Source organism: Frieseomelitta varia, unplaced genomic scaffold, assembly GCF_011392965.1.
Source record: "Frieseomelitta varia isolate USP_RPSP 00005682 unplaced genomic scaffold, Fvar_1.2 scaffold_875, whole genome shotgun sequence".
Taxonomy (NCBI): Eukaryota; Metazoa; Arthropoda; class Insecta; order Hymenoptera; family Apidae; genus Frieseomelitta; species Frieseomelitta varia.
Genome location: NW_025110673.1, coordinates 129,814 through 147,440, shown reverse-complemented (window position 1 = coordinate 147,440; position 17,627 = coordinate 129,814). Strand labels below are relative to the sequence as shown.

Genomic DNA, 17,627 nt, shown 5'->3' with positions numbered 1-17,627 from the left:
CATTTCCGCGTAACCGACCTCGACAAACCGAGCGAAACGAGGTCAGGAACGGCGCGCACGAGGAACGAGGGTCGTTGGTGGGCCGTTGGCTGGTCGGCCGCCTGGCCACCTGGCCCTTGGCCAGGGGATGTTCCTCCGCTCGGAATCCCTCGGATTCGCTCGGACGTTGTCGTTTCCACCGACTCCCGTGGAATCGTGTTACATCGAGACACGTACGCTAGCAGCACGACGCGCATCGCCCCCGTACACCGGCGTACGCTCGAATGCATGTATGTATGTACATACATACATACATACGTGCCCGATCCCGACACACCGACACACGATCGACGTGTGTGCACGCCGGTCCAATAACTACGGACATCGGGATATCGGGCTGAGGCGAACTTACGACGAAGGAACACGCAACGCATACGAGCGCGTCTACGTCGTACGCGCCACGTGGGGCGCGCGTACCTTCCTATCGCACGTCGTGGCATCCCCCTTTATCGACGGGAGAAGGGGTATTTTCTTAGGAACGGGATGGGAATAATTGATACGCGGAAGGTTGCACGTTCGTTGGGAATTTTTAACGATCCGATGGACCACTGCACGCGCGATTCCGAACTCCCGGAGGAGGCGGCGCCTTACATCCTTCTGAAAGGAAAAACGCGGACATTGGTGTTCATCAGAGATCCGCGAAGGATATTTCTATTTTCGGGCATTTTTTCCTCGTATAATTTTCGGATCTCCTCGATGTAATTTGTTCGGATGAATGTAAATATAAATGCGTGTAAATTAGACGCGATGACGACGGTTTAAGATGAGACGTGATGGAAACTCTTTCTTGCGAGAGTGATTGGCGATCTTTTAGGTGCTTCTTGATGAATTTCGATCGTGCGAATGTTACGTTGAAACTCTCTCATTGAACTCAGTCAAAAGTTCGCCGCGACGCGGTTTCTGCAATCTTACCATTCACTCATCAGTCTGTGATTGATCAGATCATCTGACAGTTATTACATTTTCAATTAAAAAATTGCGCGGATAACGCAAGAACCAGCTGTAGCGAGCCGAGAGAGAGGTATCCTTCGCCACTTTTCCAACTCTTGACGATACTTTAAACAGAATACATCGTAGTTAACAGGAAAAATCAACAAATAGCTCACTCGTTTCCCTCCCGTATCCTTATCTCGAGCTTTAAAAGTAAACAGGAAGAAAGAAAGATAGACAGATAGAAAGAGAGAGCTGCTTTTAAGGAAAGAAATTGAAAGAAGGAAGGAACAGAATGGAAGAGCGTGAACGTAGATGCGAAGGCAGACGAGAGTAGCCACCAGTAGGGTTGCGGTCGCGAGTCTGGTACGCATTTCGCGCGTACACCCCGGAGACCAGTGCACGCTGCCAGGTGTGCGTTCCCTTGCGAGCACCTGAACGCCGTGTTACGAGCGGCTACAGAGGGAAACACGCGTCGAGAGAGAGGGTGAGAAAGGAGGAGAGGGGAGCAGAGACCAGCGCAGGTCTGCGCACACGAGCTTCGGGCAAAGCGTAGGGCGATCGAGGAGCGAGCGTCGCGTGCAAGGACACGTAGAGCGAAAGCGGGAGAACGCCGCTCTCTCGGAGGCTTCGGAACGCGAAGAGCGCGCACACTTTCGCGCAGAAACTATCGTGTGTAAGTTGTGACGGCAGAGAGAAGGAGCAGAGGGCAAAGAGGGTGGGAGGGAGGGATGGCGAGATAGCGAGAGAGATGGAAAGAACAGGTAGCGGCGGCGGCGGAAGGAGGCAGCAGAGGGTTGGCAGAGGGTTGGCGGGGCGGTGGTAGTCGCGCGGCCGTCCGTCCAACGCGGTGTGGTTCGTCATTGGGCGTCGGGACGCCGTGGCGACGCGGTCTCGGCTCGAAGGCACGCTCGGTTGGCGAGCACGCGCGCGCCAAGTGTGTTCGAAACGCGACACGAGGACCGAGTGCGCGACCTTTGCCGCATCGTTTTCTGCAGCCGCGTCGTACGCCAGGTCGTTCCCTTAACGCAACAAACACACGCATACACACACATACGCACACGCACGCACGCACAGACACACACACACACACACACACACACACACACACATATACACACGGTCAAGATACGTCTTGCAGACACGACGATCGTGCATCGGTCGTGTATCGCGATCGCGGCACAGTGGAGTATTCGTTCGTTTCTCGACACATCGCAAACACACCGTCCAAGATCGCGGTTTCAGGTTCGCGTGATTCTCGCGTGTGATCGATCGACGATTCTCCCGCGAGATCGAGTCTCGATCGGATGCTTCGATCCTCTTTTTAGGGGTTGCTTTCGCGTGCGAGTTTCACGGAATCCGGTGACACGGTGCTATCGCGAAGAAAGTGTTCGACCGCGAAGAATTCGTGAGCAGGAGGTCGTCGAGTCTTGAGAAAAAGTGTGCGCGTCATTCTTCTCGTACGAGCAAGAGAGGAGGAAGGAAAACGAAGAAGATTGATAAGAGAGAGAGAGAGAGAGAGAGAGAGAGAGAGAGAGAATCCGGCGGAAATTTCGGCGTGGATACAACGACGAGTGTTGGGTTCGGTTGGATCGCGTCGAAGGTGGAGGAGACGTCGCACGATGAGACGGACGACGAGAGAATGTCGCGCGGACGCCGCGAGATTCGTCTCAGTCGTCCGATTGGCGGCCGACCGGCGGCCAACGTTGACAGCGTCGAAGAGGATCGCGTTGCAGAGAGGCTGAGGAGGATCAGGCGGTCCTCGATGCTGTGCCATGATCTGATGGGGCGAGTCATGTCACGTGTCGTCGGGACGCTGCTCGCGCGGTCCACGCTGCTGACGAGCGTCGCCGCTGCTCTCGTCGTGCTCTTCTGCTGCTGCAGGTGCACTCGCGCCAGCGAGTTCCCCGAGAGAGAGTGCTGCGACCTGATATTCCCGATCCCGGAGCCAACCGGAAGATCCACGTCCGCGCCGACGCCAACCGGCAGAAGCGGTGAGTAGAAAATTTCCCCCCAGGGAATTATCTTTGTTATCTCGCGGCGCAATAAATCGTATCTGTAAACGTGTTTCGACACGTTTGCTTTTTCTTTAGGCATTTGATGTTTTTCCTTTTTCCTGCGTTTCTTTTTTTTTTTTTTGATATTCGTCAAATACCTTTTCGTGGTATCGCGTTTGTTGACGTTAGCTCGGCGAGCTGGAGCCACGATTCGTAAACAGTCGCGGAGGTCTTTCGATCTCTCCCCGTGTTTATTCGCTGATAGAAAACGTGGTCTCTTTTTATTCTCGAAGATAACGCACGCGAACGTGACTGTGAATTTCGTTACGATATTTCGCGTGGTGTACTTTGCTCTCGTCACTGGACTTCCGCTCTGTTAACCTAAGTAAAGGAGATACGTTTCGCTATATCGGGGAAATGTGTTCGACCAGGCACGAGTACAGTTTCCCTCTCTCTTTCTTCTCCGTTTTTTTTTTTTTAAACGCTCGTTCTGTCAGTGGTTTGATAGAACGTTCGAACACAGCGACGAAGGGAGAGAAGGAGGGGGGGGGGGGGGGGGAGAAGGAAGGGTGGACGGGCGAGAGGCGGGATAGAAGGGAAGTCAATAATTGAACAGGAACCAATAACTGTACGTATAGCTTGGCCGTATTTTGTTAGCCACCGAGCAGCTATTTACAATTTCCGTGGAGGGATGAGCGGATTATTAATTCAATTAGGATCAGTTATTAATTCAACAACGACGGTTTATCGGCGCGAGTTCAATGCGGTGGTAATTTAAGTGGCGAAACAACCGCGTAATCGAGTGGCCTGTTTTCAAGCCACGGGACGTAAGTCACCCTTCCTCGACCATCCCCCATCGTTCTTTGCTCGTGGCCCCCTTTTCAAATACCTTTCCACTTTCTTCAATTTCATCCCTCCACGAGGAGGAGAACAACGAGGAAGAAATGAACGGACGTTCTTTCCTTCGTCCCCGATTTTCCGCTAATTAACCGACCAACGTTTCCGTCACATATTAATCTTCGTCCACGTCGCGGATGCTCCGAACAAACAACGAACCAACCCGGGCTTTTCGTCCGCGAGAACTCGCTCGAAAATATTCCTCCGGCTAGAGGACTTCGATCGATATCTTTAATTAACTTGAATTTATGGGCCACGCTCCTTTCAGCCAACGCTCTGCATTCATATTCGCGGATTATACGACCGGCTTGAGAAGCATCCTCAGACTTTTCTTTCCGCTTCCTTTCCCTTCACGGCATTCAAGAAACCAAAAAAATCTCCTTTCTCTAAACAGTCAATGTACCTGGTTATTTATTCCTGTTCTCTCGTTTCTCTCGTTTCTTGTCGGGAACGAAGCGAGAAGGGTGCTTCTTGTTTCGAAATAATAAATGCTGCTGTGTAATAAATGCTACGTACGTACATACGTCTTTTTGATTTCGAGAAAATTCGGGATCATTCAGCGTAAATGGTAATCGACGTACAATTTCCAATTTCTGTGTGTCGGTAGTTAGGAAACTAGAAACTTCTCTTTCGATGTGTTCGATTATTTATAATCCTCTCTCTTGTTTCTCTGTGGAAGATAGAGAGGACAGAGAGGATTTCGAAATGAGTGTGACAGTTTTTGCAATTTAGACGAAAACGAGCGACAAAATCTCTCACTTCGATAAAATTTGAGTTAAAATTTAGTAATCGAATTATCGAATTATCGAGTAGCTACCACATTTCCTACATAATCTACGTATTTATTTTATAAATCGAATTCGACTGTTCTGACGTTCGATCTATTTACAAACAGTTCCATTTAAATCTATTTAAGCAATGATTTTTCCAAGTGCTGCGTTTTAAATAACGAGAAGACAGACAGTTGTAAAAAAAATATTCGTCCATTATGCAACGATGTTTCGTAGAAAAATCACCAGTCGCTAGTCAATTTTCGACGAGCAATTTTCGAGTGATTACCATCGATCACGAAATATTTATAGGATGACCTAATAGAAACTATTATTACCAACGCCGTTGCCGTCAATAAAAAATAACTGTAACTTCACATTGGACGAATGCTCGTTCGAATTTAAATTTCGTCCAAACAAAGGTTTCTTTAATTCAAAAGTTGAAGAACATTGCGATCCTTGTTTGGTATTTTATCGTTACCGCAGCAGCAGCAGCAACAGCAGCAGCAGCAGCAGCAGTAGCTAACTTTAAAATCACGAGGTTCCGTTCTTTTAAATCTACTCCCGGCTCCCGGTTTCCGGCGAGGTTAATGGAGACAACGGTACTTAGAGGGACACACGCGAAGGGTTGGCGGTCGACGTTGTCGTAGGAAGCGCAATGTCTGCGGGCATTTCGGGCACCGTACACAGGGTAGGAAGTTCGATCGAGGTCGGCCACGATCGAAGGTTATCCGGCAGCGTCTATAGCCGGCGAGTAAGTTTCACGGAAGTCATTTATACCCCTTCGCGGAATTCCTCGTGGGCGAAATATCGCGTACGTGCTCATAGAGCGTTAGTAATGAAAGACGATCGGCTTTATCGGCCTTTTATAATCCTGCTCTCTCTCTCTCTTTCTCCCTATTTCTCACGAAGGTCGAGGGTGAAACGTCTAACCCCTCGTCTCGTCTCTTTCCCCCTCTCTCTCTCTTGTCGAATAGAACTCGCTCGTTTCCCGTTGATGTTTCTCAAAGGAGTCTCTCACGAGCGTGATAGATTTGATTCGATTCCCAGGCGTAACCGTGAAAAAAAAAGCGGTGTTAACCTTAACGTTGGAATTCAAATGAAACCGTGGTTTTCAATTCCGTCGGAGCGCGCTGGGAACGAATGTAATTGCTTCTACCACCTCGTTCGCTGTTGCGTTTTTGTCCGTAGATACATATCAAATTCGCTTGTATTTAGAGATGACCAATCGCGAAGTTATCGTCCGATACAAATAATATATAAAACGAACGTCGAATTAATTTATACACGTGAATGTATATTTATCGCGCATGACCCTGGGCGTATTAACCTCTTGCGGTCTGTACTGTATGCATACTGTGTCGCAGTGGATAACTCTATAGTGGTTGGAATCGCTTCGTGACACTCGTCATTTTTGTTTTCTTCTATTGCAGCGAAGTATTTCCGCTCGTATAGGAGAAATTAGTTATATTTCAAGACGTTTCTGGAAACAACGTTCGATTTGTTGGTTTGGACAAATATTTCCATCTTTCCTTCTCTATCGATGTAGATGTTCCAAGAGTCTACGTAAAATTCGTCTTCATTTTTTTTCTGTATAGTCATTCGTCTCTATATAGAATTTTAAAAGAGGCGAGAATACATGTTAAATACTTTCTTCGTCGTTTCTATACGTATCCTTAGACTTGTTTCAAACTCGGTCAATACAACCATGACCAATATAACTGTTGTCTTTCATTGACAGTGTTAACGAAATCTTAGAAGTATCCACGAAACTTTCCACGAGTTTTGAAATTTTTCGGCCAAAAATTTCCCACCGAATTTGCAACGATTACACGCTGCGGCGTGTGCAATACACTGTATCCATTCATTTTTTCGAGCACACTCTCTAAAAAAAAGATCAATCGAACCAAACCGAAACTTGTCGTCCCACCGCGGGCACGTTTTAAACAAACACAAACCGCCGGACCAATTAACCGCCCAGGAACGAACGTCACTTGGAATTCGCGGCGGAGTGCAACCGAGTTGAAAACGGAACTTAAGAACCAGGGGGTTGGGACAGAAGGAGGAAAAGGGTGCAGGCGCCAGAGGGAAACGTCTTGCAAAGCGTCGAGGCACGAAAGCGCGGCGGAAACAGAAGGCGACAGTCCGTCGAGAAGGAATCCTTCTCCGAAAAAAGGGGAAAAAGAAAAGAAAAGAAAAAAGAAAAAGAAGAACGCCGGCACAAAGCTCGCGTTCGTTCGCTCGCTTGCTCGCTCGCTGGTGGCGCAAAGCGGGCAAAGATTTTTCCAAGAGCTCGTCAACGCTGTCGCGCTGCGACTCCTGGCTTAAATGTCGCGAGTCGTTCCCTCCCCCGCAAAAAGGAAGAAACTCGCGCGCGAGCGGCGGCTCGTGGAAATAGGGGGAGGAAGGGAGCCGCGACCGAGAAAAAGAAGGCGCGCAGAAAGTCCACGGAGAAAGAGAAAAGGGGGGTGGGGGAGGAGGAACGAGAAGTGGCCCATTGACGTTAAATCGCACGGTGAGGCGCTTTTAAACGTCCTCGCTATTTTCATGCGACCTACTTTGCCAGCCGCACCGTAACGAGGTTGCTTTCGAATAAATTCCGAGTGCCTTCGAGTCCCTCTTCTTCCGTGGCCCCCCCCCCCCCCGGGCTCGTTTATTCCGTCGCGATTCACAAATTTTTGGCATTGGTCGAGCGAAATCGAGGGTGGGCGCGACCAACCGCGTCGCACACGTTTCCCTTTCTTCTTCGCGCTCGGCGAAGCACGTCGAGTACACGAAAGCGTACCGCTTTGAATACGATTCTTTACCTCGAGGCCTTGAATCTTGAAAGTTTTGATATTAGTCCCGAATCTCGAGACTCTTCGAAGGTCCTGACGAAGCTCGATGCAACGTCTCGAGCATTCGTGGCGTTTGGCAAGCTCTTCTTCTTTTTTCTTTTTTTTTTTTCTTCTATCTTCTAAACACGTGCACGACGAACATTTGCAATGACGATCGATCGTTGTAATTGCAATCTTCCTGTATTTCGCGGGATCTACTGTACTAATATCACAGGTATCCGCGTCTCAATTTTAGTGGAAACTAACCATCGTTCATCGGGATATCGCATCGCATGTACTCGAAGCGATTCGAATTTTCGAAGCGTTGAAACAACATTCGAAACTGAGATTCGAATGTCCATCGCTAATGCCAGTCGCTCGTTGGAGAGCGTCCCTGGTGGCCAATCGTATCTCCGGGGAAGCTAAACTTCCGACAGAATCGTGTATCTGCTTCTACGCGGGAAAGTCTTGAGCACCGCAACGCCTCGGTAGATATTTATAGCCCGGCGTGATTAATTATTCGCGGCGGAGTGATCGAATAGATCCACGGGTACCATTTACGGCTGGCGCGAATCCATTTCCATTGGCAGTGATCCCACGATTCCGTGAAACCGTAGATTTTAACACGCAAATTTCCACCGAACGATTCGTTTTCTTTAGCCTTGGCTATTGGTTATGAAACTTTTACCTCAAGCAAAATTTTACTTCGAGTTCTCGCGAGATACTTTTTCACGCACGATCATCATTTCGTTGACGCTGAAAGAGCTAGGCAAGGAAATCACCATTGCAATATATTTGTCTCTTGATGTTACATTTTTAAGGATAATACAGCGGACGTGCGTAAATTATTTACGTCGAATAAAGGCACACGGTGCTTTGTTATTCATGCGAATAAATAAAATACAAAGTACAGTAAGTAAAATTATAATTGTAGATAGAGCGCGACAAATCGTTTCAATAATATTTGAAATATTAAGAGACTTATTTGTCGTTACGAAAGATGTTGGACTTGTAATTAACACTGTAACATTTGCTTCTGTATAAAAAAGAAAGTGATAATTGCATAATTCAAAGAGCATGTTACAGAAATACGCGTGTCATATAGATACAAATTTTTTACAAAAAAAGTTTCAAAACTGCTTAATTCGTATATCATGACACTCGTCAATTTCGTCGTTAATAGTTTGAATTTATTTTTTTTTTTTTTTTTTTTTTTTTACGTAGCCTAATATCTACGCAGTTCAAACAACATTTTAACGTTCGCCGTCGAAACTTTTTCCCAGCCGGTGATGCGTATAAATATTTATACGAGTTGTCGTATAAATGTGGATATGCTAACGAATCGGAGGAAACGACCCTGTAAACGCCGGTGTTTCATCGAGTAACACTCCGTCTTCTTTGAAAGTCAATCGTGACAACGACATGCGGGGGGGTAGAAACCACCCTCCCAGTTCGACAAAGTACGGCCGTTCTTTCGCGAGCATGTTTATCGTGTAGGTCACGTGTCGTGCGGCACAATACGGCAAACTGTGCAACGAACGGGTCGGCTGCAGAATGTTTAGAATCGAAACTGTCGCGCTCTCCCCTCTCCATCGAATTTATTTCCAATAATGAAATTTTGTCGGATAATTAATTACGAGGGGTGTATGTGGAAGAGGGGGGGGGGGAGGGGGGAGGTTGGGAAATCAAACTGCTTCGTAATTTAATCGAACGGGTTCGCCATCGAGACCCTCCCCGGTTCGCCGCGATATCGGCAACGTTCTTTTAAATCGCGCCCTCGTCTGACTAATGGCGTTGCCGCGCGAAAATATGCGCATACGTTTCCACGGCTGGCTACTGAAAGAGTAAAACGAAACGAGGGGAGTACGTACGCCGTGCTGCGGCGAGCCTGATTTCTATGCGCTGCTACGGTTCACGCGGAATATTAAGTTTTGCGCAAGATTCGAGGAAACAGCTCTCGTTTTTTGCTCTTTATCCCGAGCGATTCAATGGCTGCCTTGAAATGACGTCTCGGCGAGATGGTCGCAGGTTTTGCATCGACCACGTGACGTCATCCAGGCGAGCCCTCGAAGCTATTCAATTCTCGGTTTTGAAGTTGAACGCTCGTGCGGGTTTTCACAATTTTCCAACTGAGACGTCAGATCGATCGTCGAACTGACAAGTTGGATAATAAAAGTGCAACGAAAACATAAAGTAATGGAGTAATAAATGGACCAAAGTTCCATTTCACGTAACTCGCGTACAAAAGTGTTCAATTCTCTAGTTTCGTCTACGATTATTTATTTTAAACTTTTTGCTCCCTGCAACGATTTGTACATTCTCCGAAATGGTGGTACATTTGGCTGCATAGTTACGATGCAATAGTTATAAATCAAGCGGGAGAGAAATATTATCTTCAACTCTGGAGATTGTTTGATCAAAAATCAGAGTCACTTTATCTCCGTACCTGTACTTACGTGCTGCAGAATAATCTAACGAGAAATTTTGTAAGAAAAGTGTGTCAAGTTGTCACAAGGAACGGATAAGTGATTTTGAATGATAATTGAGAAAGGAACGTGAGTCGAGGAATAAAAAGCCAAGTATTTCAGGAGATGAATAAACAATAGCAAAAAGTGTACTCAAACTTTCTCTACACCGATACTCTACACTCGAAGGGGAAGGTTTTAGCATTCCGCATAGAGTAACCGAGACGAGAGAACCGAAGAAAAAGCAAATTTCATCGATCGGACGCGCTCTATTAACGGGCTCTTCTTCTTCGTGGTAAATCGATCTCGGAACGACAACCGATAAAAAAAAATCAAAGATCCACCGGTATTGTCTATTACCAGTTTCTTCGTCTTCTTTTTCCAGCCCCTTATTGGCATTCTAATCGCTGTTTAACTATCGTTCAAAGAGGGAAAGGGGGGGGGGAGGAGAAGAGAAAGAAAGAAGGGAATCTTCAGCAGAGAGAAAGTTGTGCTCGATAGCTGCAAGCTCCTATTAAACGTCGAGGAGGGGGAATCGCCGTGGACGAGAAGGAACGGCGAACGATGCGGCGAATCGACTTTGGTTTGGAAAGTTCGACTCGGCGAAAAGTCGGACGCGGCGGAGAGAGAAAGGTTGGAAAAAGTGCGCGAATGGGGGGTGGGAGAATAACACGAATAAGGAAGGCGAGATACTAACCCCAGTCGCGGAGAAATAGCTGGAAGGAATGCGGCGGTTGCTCGCGAGCGCGAACGTCGCGCCGTTGAAAGTCAATTCCTCGCGCGCGAACTGTACGCGAGAACGTCGCGCCCCGGTGATTAACGATCGCGGAATTAATTCCGCGAGCAGCGACAGAGCAAATACTTCGGGGATTAACTGTCCCCCGGGACTGTCTTTGTTTTTCCGTTCGGGACTCCGTATGAAATATGTATAAAGCGTGTCCCGGTTTAGCCGGGTATAAAGCGGCCGGGCTGAATTACGCGCCGGCAGCCCTCAAGATCGAGGAGGATTAATCAAACGCGGTCGTTTAATCAAATCGAGCCGCCTAGTTTGCCGGGTCGATTTCCACCCCGCTCCTCGCCCCGTTCGCCCGCCAGAGACAGTTCTGTAATCCTCTAATAATATCGGCAAACGAGATTTCGAATCTGTTTCCTTCTACGATCAATCCACCGCGCAGCAACGCGGAAATGCAAAAGTACGACGGGCGGAGTGTTATTGACTTTGAGTTTGCGACTCTGTTCTATCTTGTGTTATTTTCTGTCCAGCCTCTTCCGTATAAGCGCCAATATAAACGCATACGAATGCAAAGTCTTTGGATTATGAGGATTAAATTATATATATATTAAAAAAAAAGGATTTTACTATTCGTAAAACCAAGCTTATGTAACGAGTAGAAATAAAATTTTCGTTCACTTCATTCGAGTACACGTGTGCACGCATAGTCAAACGAATCTGAATATATACACACATGTATCGTCAATTGTTATTTCTCAATATCGTTAGATCAAATTGCAGTGCACGTTTGAAGCGACGTTGTTTTCACTCCTAAAACTCCTAGTCTCCTGGCAGAAGAAAAGAAATCGTTCCGTAATTACCATCGCGTGGACTATGTCTGCGTAAAGTTTCCAAATATCCGAATCTTTCTGTTGCAACTTGTCTCGCAAGTCTCTCGAGTGTCAGGTCGACGTTTCGTATTTTCAGTCGAGCGAACGATTTGGGATCGCGTCTACAAATACGCGAGACACGACTCAAGAGAGATAAAGACTCAAACGCGTCCCGGTTGCGATCGGAGAGCTAACAAGAAGATTCGCGAAACCGTTTCGACGATCGAGGTCACGGCGAAGGGGCGAGTTCAAAGGGAGAAACCGCGTGTATTTCGGGTCAAGGAGGGCGAGGTTGCCGGCCAATTAATTAGTCATTTCTTTGACGAGGATTCTCGTAATTCGAGGTGTTCCCTTTGCCCGCGATACGAGTAGTAATAACGGGACTTCTTGCAACGGGCGCGGCGTCGCGAGGCCGAGGAGAATCGTTCGTCGAAGAAAGGAAACGAGGTCGAGTCAAATAAAATAGGAGCGCGGAACCTTCTCGGCCCGGAGCGAATACCTTCGTTTCTCCTAAGGAAACTGCTCGAAATCGACAATCGCGCGTATTACGCGGCAACACGATAAAATACCCCACAATAGCGGCCAAGAGTTTGGTACGCTTTTATTGCGTCTGTATTTCATACCTGGTTTAACCCGCAAATGATATTACACGATGATTCACGACACTTTAAACTACGATCTTGCCGTTTCAAAGTTAATTCAATTTATTTACGACACTTCGTGCGACTTAATTTTGTATTGTAATTTTTTATCCCGTATTTTTATCCCCGTCACATTTATATTACGTAATATACGAAATATATCTAACATCGAATAATCTAGTTCCAATAACGTGAATATTTTTCGCTTTTGTGAAAAAATGAATTTCTACCGAGAGAATCGGTGGAAATTTAATAGCAATTGAATAGAAATTTAATCGATTTATTATTAATCAAGAAATTCAACTATTTATCCTTTCGTTTCAAGTGTTAATTTCCTACCGCCCGTATCGTTAACGCGATAGCAAGGCACAAATTGAATTTTTAAAAATTCAATTGGACGGACCGGGTGCGAGAGTTAATCGTACACTTTCTCGCTGCACCATACAATGATAGACGTATTCATTCTCCATGCACGCTATACTGAAACACTCTCGAGACGAGGGAACTCCGCTATTTAAAATGTATACCGATATTACAAGATCCACGTACACATTTCACACACGAAATCCAGACTTTTCGCCAATAGCGTACGTACGGAAGCATCAATTAAAATCGCGCGCTCTCCTCGTTTAATTGAGCAGATTTTTGCTTTCCCTCGGCCCAAGTGTAATTCTCTGTCCCTCTCGCTCGTTTTTTTTCTTTTTCTCCTGTAACGAAATTTGCGTTTGATTAACAGAAATGGAAATTAGCCGGATTGCGTTTGACCCCTCGCCGGGCTGTACTACTGCGGAGCGCTGCCAGTGGAAGAGCTCGGTTACGGTCAGCCATTCGGGACCGAGTCGCCGCGACGCGACTCGCCGTGCCCTGTGAAATATATTTTTTCGAAAAAATGTTTCCTCGACTATTTTCGGATCGCGCCGTAGTCGTGCACTTTATTGTCGTATTTTGCACGCGTCGAGTTTAACCGTGGATGTTATGCGAAACTTTTACGAACGACGTTCCATTCCTCGCGACTTTTCACGCGATTCAGCTTGCCAACAATTTTCTTCGTTCGGCCGTCGGTTACGTACCGTACACTCGGTCTGGCAAAAGTCAAATTCGAGCACTCGTGCGATAGATTTTGCAAGCATATTTCAACGTGTACGCGAAACACTTTGAAATCTTATTAAACACTCGCGCGGGGCTATTACGATGCACGCTGGCGAGGTTGTGAAACGAATGTAAAAATAATCGACGGGAGCTAATTGACATGTTGGACGAAATTTTTTTTTTTTTTTTTTCATAAGACGCTTTGTTCACGGGAAAATTAATTTGTCAAACACACGTGCGCCAAAGCAATTTTTAACTAAACAAATTTAAATTCCATTTTCTTGAAAAAGACGGACTGTATGGGAGAAATTTTATCCCATGTTTTTCCATTTTGCACCGTAGAATGACCTCCCTGTCGATTATTCAATCCTATCCACTACGAAATTAGCCGAGATCAAGTAACCTTGATACATTTTCTGTATCAAATTTTACTCTTTTCCCCCCGTAAACGGAGCTTCAAATGGAAAAACTATTATTCCCTTTTCAGCTTAGTTTAGCGCGTGGTGCCACCATATCCGACAATTATAAAATGTTCAGTATTAACAGTCTAAATCGGTTGATTCTATTTCTAGTTTCAAACAATCAGGTATTCTTGGCAATCTTGTTAAAACATATATTTACATTAAATATCTTGTATTCTCAAATTTTCGTGAAACAATCTTCGAGCTCCTGCTATTTTTGTCGCTTTTCAGGAAAATCTAAATTTGCATAAAAATCATCTTCTTTTTTTCTTTTCACGGTGTTGAAATTTCGAGACGTCACGTACAGGCGTTCAAGTCTTCCACGCAGAGTGTTTAAATACTTTCGTGTGCCGATATGTCCGTCGTTCGGCGAATTTCTCGCGATCCCCGGGGGAGGGATCGATTGAAGAGAAGTTGATTTGTTGGTCATCGAATGATCGTAACGGAGTAACGGAGAACCGATCGTCGTCGCAGGGGCGCGAAAAGAGGAGTAAATAACATTGCAAGGAAATCAATATCGTCGAGGGGTCGAGCAGAGACAAGTTTTCCGCTCGAAACACGGCTTTGCGAGCCAACCTCCCTGCCGAAAGTGTTACCCAGGGAGAAGGAAATGGGATAGAACGAGCTCCATAGTACCCCGTAACTACCATTGATCATCCGGACAGATATTATGTTCGGAAAATGTTGCCGCTCGCGCAAAAAAAGCAGCATTTTGTCTTTGTAAATCGCGCCCCGCAGAAACTGGTATTTATAGTAGCGAGTATCAATACCCGTTTTACGAGATTATAAGGCAAGGTATTTTGCTTCCTTTTTCGCCCGAATATTCCCATGTCGTCGTATAGTTCACCGCGTATCGCGTCGTATTTTCTGATCGACAACTTACGTTACGTTCCGTAGCTAGAATTCGTCGCGCTGGTTTTCTCTTTTCTCGTACATATTCTCGTCTCGTCGCCGTAAATTTATTTTTTTCACCGTTTCCTTTTCGACGAAAATTCGTTTCTTTTTCGACACTTGATCCGGCACGATGACAATTTACCTTAACGAATTGCTGCAGTTTCTAGAATTTTCGGTTTCGTTTCGTTTAATTCAGGGACACTGGTTTTAAAAATTCTCCGTCTATATCATTACGTTACCAATCTCTGTTACCATCTAGAGAACTAGAAAATGCAAAATAAACTCAAACGCTTTAAATTTTAGTTGCTCATCATAAATTACTACAATTATTTACAACACCACGATTTTACCTGACGATTGAACGTATTTTTTATTCTCTTTTTTTGTTACAGTAATTTTTTTTTTCCTCCCCCGTTCCAGCGTTGGTTTTTTCGAAGTTCTTGCATTCTCTATTTCTCTCTCGCTTCTTTTTTTTTTATCGCTGAAATTCATTCCGTGGAAAATTGGAGTGGTTGACTTGTTGTTAAAACTTCCAATTTGAAATTTTTCAAAGCCCGTCCGGAAAAATATTTTCGAGGCACGAAGTTGTACATTAATCTCTCGAGCTGATACGACGTGTAGTTCTTCGTACATTCCCGTTGCTCTTCGAGATAGATTTCTAGAACGCAGATTTTTACGTTTACAGAATTAAATTCATTTATAGTCATTTAAGAATTAAATTACATTGTAATTTAAATACGTAAGAATCCATAGTCTTGTAATTACAAGGCCTAGATAAAGAAAAACCTTTGCAATTCTTAATTTCGTTCGAGTTGGATTTCGTTTAGTTTGAGGCAACTAGAAAATGCTCGCCACGGAGTTATCTTCCAGACGAACAATTTTAGAAAAAAGTCGCATCACTGCACCGACAAATTATCGACTGACCATTGAGCGTATACGCCAGTCATGTCGGACACTCGCCCAAGGGACACGCTCGGTAGCCTTGGACGTCCTTGGTTCCACTCGAGAAATGTGGAAATCGAGAACGTGGAAATGGATTCGATTCCCTCGTGAAAATTGTCGATGGGCAGCTATCCTGTTCCGCGAGCCCTAGGCAAGCGACACTTAACCTGGAAAAGCACCTGCTTGTCGGCAAGTGCTCCACTCAACTTGGTTATTCCTTGATAAAACATACGCGCAATTTCACTTTCCGAACTGGACGTTACAATCAACGTTCGTTTGCGTCGTTTCGTCTCGCAATTCAGTGGAACTCCCCTCGGAATGAGTTTGTTGGAGGACAACGCGAGTTTGTCATTTTCAATTCTCAAAAAATCAATCAGGCACTCGCTTTTACGAGCTTACTTGTTACGAGAGGAAATCGACGATCAGTTTAAAAAAAAAAAAAAAGAAAAATAACTTTCCCAAGAGCGTTACTTTCTCTCTGCTTTTCAACTTGCGGAGTTGATCGATGAGATTCGCGAACGGTTCGTGTAACATGATTGAAGTCGTTCGTTCTTCCTTCTTTCCCACCGTCATTTTCGTAAGTAGAGGATTTGTCGAAACGAGCGAGGGAACAAGTAGACGAAACAAATTTCTGCAGAAATTCAATTTCTTCTATTTCTAGGCTCGTGACAATTTTAAAATAGAAAATCCACAGTCTGTTGTACAAACCGACCGTCGATTTTTCGAAGAGATTAACCGTTCCTTCGATCATTCCCAAGTTTTACTGCTTATTTATATTAATATAAATTTATATTATATTATATTTATATTATATTAATGTTAATATTTATATTAATTTCCATAAAATCTTACATTCGAACAAACTGACTCAACGCTGATGCATTTAATCGGCTGTTAAATTTCGTTCGAACGAACAAAGTTCGCGTCGATTGAAGGTTTCCTGTCGCGAACAAATTATAAACGGACGTCAAAGTTTGCGGTATTGGAACAGTTTGAACAGGCAAATTGGTAGAACAAGGCGGGCCGTACAGAGGTGAGACACAGGGCCCAAAAGCTCGTAGACGCGTCAACCACACTTTGGCTTTGATCCAGTCGCTGGTTGGAAAATGCTACGATGCTCTGCGGTCCTGAACATCGGCTCGATCGGATGTTTGACGCTTTAATTTAAGAGGATCTAGCGCGGGGCCGTTATAAAATTTCTAACACAAAGGTGACGCTATTCATAGTCGCGTCTGCCATTCGATCCGTAGGGATCGAAGGGGGGAAAAAGAAAGTAAGTTTAATGGCGGTTCGCGTAGTTACACGACGATACCTCGTTCGGATAGCTGTTACAACAGGTTACAGCCGTGCATTTAAAGTTCGCTCGCAGGAGGATCGATCCATCCATCAATCCCCCCCCCCCTCCTCCTGATAAAGTTAATCCTTTTCGTCGCGAAAGAAGTTGCAAGTTTGTAAAGGGGACCTCCGGTTGCGTTCGCCTTTTAAAATACCATACCTTCAAAGGGAAGTTGTTTCCGCTTGCGGGAAATTTCGATCGTTCGTCTCCCCCTTTGTCAATGATTAAGCGCCGAACTTTTCTCGTAACGCTCGTAAACGTTGATCGTCCGTTGTTCCAACGATAGATGTCGTCGGAAACGAGGAGATGGAAGGAGGCCAGAATCAAACACACACAGAGAGAAAGAGAGAGAGAGAGAGAGAGAGAGAGAGAGAGAGAAAAGTTGAAGAGGACCGCGGCCTTCGCGGATCGCTATAAACTTGGCAGCGTTGTTTACGAGGCATCGACGAACCGGGTAATCGAGTTCTACGAAACTGCCTCTCGCGGTTTTGTCAGCGAGGGTCAGATTCGGGTGATCGTAACTAGCTGGCTCGGAGGATCGATCAGGAGATCCGATCGAGATCGACAGGTCCTCTTTAAAACGCGAGAGTGTGGCGGTGGCTGGGCTCGCGAGCAACCGGCACACCGAGTGTTTTAACGTCCAGCAGAGGCTCAACCCTCCTCGTATATTATAGCTGCCCGGGGCTGAACAGAGATTGACAACGAATCTGATTCCGAGCCATTGTTCGCCGGATTTTGAAAACCATAC

The 17,627-nt window shown here is 45.7% G+C and overlaps 1 protein-coding gene and 2 long non-coding RNA genes across 4 annotated transcripts in view; 1 reads left to right on the top strand and 2 right to left on the bottom strand.

Annotated features, from left to right (window-relative positions):
• Positions 1–2,205, bottom strand: part of LOC122536889 — a 13,209-nt gene extending 11,004 nt beyond the window's left edge. Inside the window, exon 1 of the long non-coding RNA XR_006308504.1 lies at positions 2,194–2,205. This is a non-coding gene — a long non-coding RNA (uncharacterized LOC122536889). The remainder of the gene's footprint in view (positions 1–2,193) is intronic.
• The window catches only part of LOC122536888, a 130,777-nt gene continuing 115,218 nt past the window's right edge, over positions 2,069–17,627 (top strand). The window contains exon 1 of the mRNA XM_043669663.1: positions 2,069–2,963. Within this exon, the coding sequence (XP_043525598.1) occupies positions 2,612–2,963 (352 nt within the window). The 5' untranslated portion in view covers positions 2,069–2,611. The remainder of the gene's footprint in view (positions 2,964–17,627) is intronic.
• Positions 2,834–17,627, bottom strand: LOC122536890. Of its 2 annotated transcripts, none has more exons than XR_006308505.1 (3): positions 17,503–17,627; positions 4,684–4,688; positions 2,834–2,844 (listed from the first exon to the last, which is right to left on the bottom strand). It is a non-coding gene; the product is annotated as an uncharacterized LOC122536890 (long non-coding RNA). The 2 variants fall into 2 exon arrangements; XR_006308506.1 differs by lacking the exon at positions 17,503–17,627 and adding an exon at positions 13,697–13,804.